At 30.9% G+C, this 7424-nt stretch overlaps 1 protein-coding gene across 7 annotated transcripts in view; it reads right to left on the bottom strand.

Annotated features, from left to right (window-relative positions):
- Positions 1-4648: 4648 nt before the first annotated feature.
- GRIA2 (glutamate ionotropic receptor AMPA type subunit 2) overlaps positions 4649-7424 on the bottom strand; it is a 160738-nt gene continuing 157962 nt past the window's right edge. For 4 of the 7 annotated variants that reach the window (XM_058550261.1, XM_058550251.1, XM_058550250.1 and 1 more), the window contains one exon: positions 4649-7262. In XM_058550261.1, the coding sequence (XP_058406244.1) occupies positions 7098-7262 (165 nt within the window). In that variant the 3' untranslated portion in view covers positions 4649-7097. The remainder of the gene's footprint in view (positions 7263-7424) is intronic. The other 3 variants (XM_058550252.1, XM_058550253.1, XM_058550259.1) reach the window with 2 other exon arrangements.

Here is a 7424-nt window from a genome sequence, read left to right as displayed (position 1 = left end):
AATAAAAACAGCAAGGCATAATTTTGGGCTTTAGTTACTTTGACTCTTATATTTCCTACCTAAAGAGTTGCTTAATTTTCTTTTGAAAACCCCTCTAAAATCTCCATAATAGTTTACCCCAATCCATTTAATTTTTTGAGTTAAAAAACTTAGAAGGTATGTTAATAATGTTATAAATAATTAGCAGAATAAATGATACAGATGTGGAATTTTTTTAATACACACATGAACATAAACACACACAGAAACAAACATTAAATAAAAGTGAACAAAGACGTGTTTATCTTTAACACAAATAGCTGACAAGATAATGCACATAAAACAGACTTGGAAGGATTTTAAGATACAGACTAAATATAGTTATAAAGCCAAGAATGCATTTTCATTTAAAAAGAACCCCAAACAAAGATGATAGCTTCACACTGATTATCCGTAATAACCCTCACAGAGAACTAAGGCACATATTTGCAAGAAGGATGTATAAGGTTGATATATTGTTTATGATCTAAGAATCATGCAAAATTAACTGGTACATGTGATTGCAACTCATGACTTAGACTTCAGTAAAACTGTTCTCTGATCAGTTGAGATAACCAGCCAAATAAAGTCTAATTTGGGGAGGGAGGGAAGGTGAGAGGGAAAGATGCATAGGCAAAGCAAGAGTATATAGTACGTAATATTATAGATTTCCATTTTCATAATTATTTCAAGGATCTTGCAAATCATTTTCATGAAGTTATTTCCTTTTAAGTCTGTAAATATTTACACGTGTTTTTAGATATGAGTCAAATATACCCAATAGCTTAAAATTTTAATAAGCACAGGATTTTTCATAACAAAATTCTTGACCATAAGATGCTGGAGGAAAAAAGGTGATTTTTACATGCAAAAGCCTCTAAACTGCATTATTATAAGTCAAAAAAAGAAAGAAATGGAAAATATGTATAAATTAATTTATAATTGATTTTTGGTTCTGACTCTTACCAAATAGACTTCCTTACATATTAATGTTGGCAATATAATGGGTGATAATTAAAATACCATGGTATAACATATAAATTCTTAAAGGTAAGGTATATTTTTCTTTGGTTTAGGAAATCTAACAAAAGTGCAAATTCCTTCAAAAGTCTTTCCATCTGAAAAAAATACTATCAATGAATTTAGGTGTGATTTAAGGCAAATGTTTAAATAAGATTTAAAAAATAATAGTGATATTCATTTTAAGCATTTTCATGAATAAATTCTCAAATGGCAGGCTCATAGTTAAGAAATTACCAGCTTGTTTTTAAAATATTTTTTCCTTTAATTTTTGTTGCAGTTTAAATGTAAGATACTGTTTAGCTGCTGACTGACCAAAAATATTCAAAATAATATTTGAATTAAATTCTTATCCAAAGAAATAGATTCTATACATAAGCCATGCAGGTGGCAATAATTTAGAATCACCAAACTTTGGTATTTGTTAATGGATTTGACTCTGAAAATGGAGATAGAAATATTGATTGGATGCCAAATAAATTTATGGGTAAGCACAATTTACACAACCTGAGAATTTTTTTTTTTCAGAGATAAGATTATGAGTCCATATATGAGGAGATTGTTGGTGAATGTTATCAGATATCTGCTCTAAATTAAAGTTTGAATGGCTTGAGTTAAAAATTGTTGGACATAAATCTATAACTCTTAATTGTCACAGAGTTATGTATATACTCATTATTTCTAAGTGAGTGGGATCAAAGAACTACATGCTTTAAATAAAATATAATATTTAATCCTCAGAATAGGGGTTTCAAATTTAGCCCTTACTTTCAGTTTATATTTATTCAAGATATATTCAATAAATACTTGTTAGATGGAATGAATGAATAACTGAATTAATGAATGAAAGTTATAGGGTAGAACTGCTTTTCTAATATTTTGAGATGATGCAACAAATTTGGAACTGAATACCAAAAACTGCACCAAGTGGCACTCCAATGCATGAACTCATTTGTTCAAACCATTTTTTAAGGGATAATGTTGCATTATGTTTTAAATAATCACATTAAATTTCCTTTCATCATTTCCATGAGACAGTCCCAGTATCCATATACTCCACTTGAGAAGACAGAGACAAAGGGAGGCGTGCAACAATGGAAGATAAAGCTAGGATCCTGGTTTTGACTCCCTCCCAAGTGCTTACTCCACTCCCCCACATTCCAATTTACAATAAAATGAAATTGGCACATTAACCTGAAAGGAAAAAAAAAGAAACAAAAATGACCAAATTCATTCAGTGACTTCAGGATTATCCAATGAACTAACAGTGAGTTTATGCATGTCCAAAAGGAATTTGGTTCTGAAATAGCAAAATTGACTTATACGTAGTGGGAAAAAAGACAATTACAGAATAATCTGGAAGTGCTTGAGAGTGGAATTAAAATAGAGAATTGTCTTGTGCTCATTTAAAGTGGCTTTAAAAAGGAATTCTGAGGAACAAACATTAAAAATAGAGTTTTCACTCTTCCTGCTTCATCAAAGAGCCTCCCACTTCCTACAGAAACTGTATAACTTGTGGGGCTCTGTAAGTATACGGAGGAATATAGCAAATTCACAATTATTGGGTCAGAATATGTGAGCAATGCAGAAATCGAGCTTAGCAGGAAATTTTTATTTCACTTGAGAAATTCTTAGTCATTTACTACAGTTATTAAGAAGACTCCGAAACTGTCAGTCCTGCCTTTGACAAAATGAACTGCATTCCAAGTGCCCTCAAAGCAAAATCTCTCGTGAAGACAAACCAGAAATAGATAACATGGAAAAAAAGCCAAAAAGCACGATGAATGAAACTAAAAAATGAGATATCATTTGAAATATCACATATGAAAAATGGCAGTTGTACTTAAGGGCAGGCAGAGAATGCAAAATGGTAAAAGCAAGAAAGACATGAATAGAGACAAGATATAAAACACATACACAAATTCTTATGATCCAGATTTACTCTAGACACTTTCCTACATGTACTGGATATTAGGTTATGTTAGTCTCTGTGCTTGAATACCATCGTGTTTATATAAATGTGTTTGAGCATTCATGTACTTAGAGTGCCATATGCTGTCTATGAGTTGTTTTAAAACACAGAAACAGTCAAAGTACATTGTATTCATTAGTACCTAACAGAATTTCCAGTGTCATGGTCTAGCCAAAACAACACATTAAGAGAATGAACCCTTTCTTTTTAAAAAATTTGATACAACTCTCACAAACCATTTAATGCATCCCCAAACTCTCATTCAGAATATCATGATGATTCATTTATACTTACCCATCTTTCATGTTGGTGATTAAAAATAAACCAATTTTAAGTATTAGAAGCCCTTGCACAAAATTTACTCTATAGATATTTACATCATTCTCTTTCCTTTAATAAGTTTATTGAGAGTTCATATAAAATTTGTGAAACTTAACTAATAAACTCTCTAAAGTCCATAGTAAATTATTAATAAACCACGCATCATCAATTAAAATTGATAATATGGAGAACTTACGCAACTAATTCACACCTACTATTTGAATTAGAGGAAAATGGAATATTTGCCTAAACTACCTCTCATTTTACATGACAGACTAGCGGGCTCTCAAAGTGTAATATATAATGAACTCTATCTAGTCCGAAAACAAGTTTAAATACCCAGAAACATATTTCAAGGTAGAAGTGACACTTGAGTTGTTTAAATTTACCAGTCTGATAACTCTAGGAGGTGATGAGATAGAGAACAGAGGAAAGGAGAGAAATCACATTGTATTGTATTCTAATTAGTTTCAACAAGTGTTTTTTAAATGGTATCATCAAGGTGTTGTATTGAAATCATCCTGTAGGGTTATTACATTGTTAATGCTTCTCTTCATTTGCTCATTTTGCTACCAGGACCACAAAAACATTTTGAGTATTTGCAGAGTGGAAAGTCAAGATTACTCTATTTTTAAGCAGATGCATTGATATACTCATCTATGAAACATTAAATATATTAAAACCCACATAATTCTATAAAAGAAATTTGAATGTGCAATTTTGAAGAACTAAAATCTCTTAATTTTAGAATCTATCTAAAAAGGACTGCTTAAATATTAAAATGATCACCTTTGTAAAAAGACTTAATCAAAAGGGCAAGAGTTTTAGTTTCCATTAATAATCTTTTCCAGTAAAACAACAAATGAACACATTTTTTGAAACATGTAGGTCTGGAAATGTGTTACCTTGTGGAATTTTTAAAGCAAGTCACCCTTCTGCTCTTTAATGTGACTATAACAACAGCTGAACTGACAACACAGTGCAACGGCTGATGATGGTAATGTGTGACATTTTAGCAATAGAGTGTATCTATCATAAAATAAGAAATGTCATTAATTAATGGTCATATTTCCACATATGCCTAAAGCACTTAATGACTGTAGGTTTGGAATATCGAAAATGTTAACCATTTTATCTTAAAATGTTATTTCTATTCTGTTACATTTGTACCTAGCTGACATATAAACTGAACGAAGATGTCCTTATTGAGTAGAAATAGCTGGGTTTCTTTGGAAAAAAATTTAAATACATTTTTTGGTTTCTCATTATTATTAGCTTGAAGAACTATCAAGTAAGAAAAAAATAAAGATCTTTTGCCTTTTGTAAGAACATGTTTTATGTATGATTGAAGTTTTTACAACACTCCGAAAAAGCCATCCGATGTTAGATTTAAAAATAAAATCAAAAGCATTTTCTGACATAGTACACATGAAAAATTGGAAATTCCAATATCTTCAATAGAAGTTGTAGAAAGTGTATGTCTCCTTGGAGTTTGACACCCACTTAACACAGCAGAAAATAAGGTACTATACTGTAAACAAAAAAGTACAGCAAAGGACAGTTGTAAATTTACATAAGAATAGTTCATAAACGTTTTGGTCTTTCCATAACAGTTTTGATATAAAATGAATAAAAAAACCTTTAGACAGCTGTCATCACTCTTGTTTGACCATTTTTCACTTATGCACACAGACATATTTATATAGCAATATATTGATGCACCGTTACATGGCTATTAAACTATGATTACTGCTTGTAACTGAGATGTGCATTATCCAGTCAACATTATCCATAGTTGAAATACTCTTACATTATGTATTCTTGTCATGTCGTAGCTATAAAAACATGAAAATATAACTTTACATTATTTCAGTTATTTACATTAGTTCAAGCTTGACAGAGAAAAATTGATAAGCTACAATTTTTAGAAGGGTAGGCCCAGAGGTACAATAAATAGCATTGATTGTATAGAGTCATCTTTTTCATTTTTAAAAACTCATTTTAAGTACAATATGGAAACAATTAGTCTGCAATTTGGTCATTCTAGCATTTACTATAGAAACTTAAAATGCACCTCCAACATTCCTGATGAGGAGAAATGCACTAAAATTATATTGTACTGGAATTTGTGATAAGGGGCAGCGAAATTCAGTGAAGAACATCGTGATATCACATGCCACCACGTTTAATGCAAGTGGTTGCTGCTAAACCCTATATTTCTCTTTCCCTTCTGTGAAATATAATAAATAAGAATGCTTCCAAAGCACTTAGAAAATACCAAGTGCTACACAAAGGCTTACTTGCAGAAATAACAAGAACAAAAATATTAAAAATAACTATTGGATGTTAACAATTGTTTAAAACTAAATTAATTTCATTTTAGAGGGCTTTAATGAACATAAATGGCCTTTTATGAAGAGAAAGATAGCTTCTTTAAATTTTTTAAGTAGAGCATTATAAGCTCTTTAGTCAAAAGTTGCAGAAATGTGTGTTTTATCCACACTGGGCATATTAAAATAGCAATTCCACCTAAGAAATAAATATAAAAATAATATATTAGGGTTGTTTTTATTGATGGCAATGGGAGGAAACGATATTATGGGTGACTCAAAAGTGCTCAAATTATTCATAATATATAAGGTTTATGACAGCTGTTACAATTTTAAAAACAAAAACTTAGATTTAATTTATAGAATTGGATCAGTGGGCAACTATCTAAAAAGCTATTTTCATTTCTAACTTGATTTACCATTAATACTTCTCGTCTGCAAGCTCGAACACTTTAAAATGGAACCTCGCGTATTCTGATATTTGTTTTTTAATATTAGCTTTTTAAATGTATTAGCATTTACCTACATAGATTAAATGCTTTATGTTAAATATTTCTTTATATATAGTAAGACATACTAAAAACAGATTCAGATACTGTTTGGGGACAACTTTATACTTTAAAACCACCCGGCCTTCTTAAAAGGGGGCAATTTTCTCTGGGAACCTAATAATTTGATAGTGTCATTAAACTCAATGATTTATGACCAAACTGTAGCTAAGCAAAATTAATTGGACCACTTGCAAATAAAACAATAGAAAAATGTTTATTTCAAATGTCAAGCATTGCCAAGTAATTTATATTAACACCAAATGTTAAAGAATAGGATACATTAAAGTTTTAATAACAATATTAAATTACAAGATTTGAATCTTCTCTTTGTTTTCTTTCCTTAGCATTTACATATTTGGCTTTGAAAAATATGGAACTGATACCTAAAGCCTTTATAATCACTTCCCACTTGGTTTAATGGTTTTTTGTCTTATCCAACCAATACGGAAGCAAATTTATTTAAAAGCCAGTTTGTTTGTGAAAATACCTAAAAATATTTTTTTAATTTTAAATGTTTTTTTTTCTTTTTCTTATAAAACATGTCACATCTTGATGCAGTTGATGTCAAGTGTGCTTAAGTCATTATGAATCAAGAGACTAACAATAGTGGCTGCAGAAACGGGTTTTTGTCTGTACAAAGACTTCAGTTAAATTATAGTACGTCCATGTTGGCTGTGCATGTCCACCAAGCTTCATCTGGAACTGGAGTAGAAAAACATGTTGTGTTTTTTTAATTAACCATTCCTTACAATTCAAGATGAATTCCACATATTTGAGAATTCTTGGCTGAAAGAAAAGTCTTCGAGATACGGGATGCCTCTCACCACTTTGACAATAAACACGCAAGAAAACCATTGTGTAAGGCACTCAAAAGGTTCTTATCAATCACGAGAGCTCAGTCACACTGACATTCATTCCCATGCCAGGACTGACGTAAGGGACAGCATGCACTGCTTTTGGAAATTCTGGAGTCATAACACGTCCATTTTCTCCAATACTTCCTGTAATTGACAGCCTTGCCTTGTTCCTCATGGCATCACTCAAGGTCATCTTAAACGAAGGGGAAAGAAAGAAAAAGAAATCATATGTTATGGTTTTCAAATGTATCCACAGTAAAGTCGGTATTGTTTTCGAAAAGTTTACTTTTATCTGAAAGCATGTAGCAAACGAAAGCAAACAGTGCAAAGCTGAATTACAAATAATGAAGCACAA

This window comes from Diceros bicornis, chromosome 11 (assembly GCF_020826845.1).
Source record: "Diceros bicornis minor isolate mBicDic1 chromosome 11, mDicBic1.mat.cur, whole genome shotgun sequence".
NCBI classification, from domain to species: Eukaryota; Metazoa; Chordata; class Mammalia; order Perissodactyla; family Rhinocerotidae; genus Diceros; species Diceros bicornis.
Note: the sequence above shows the minus strand (reverse complement) of the source record. Positions and strands in the feature narration are given on the sequence as shown.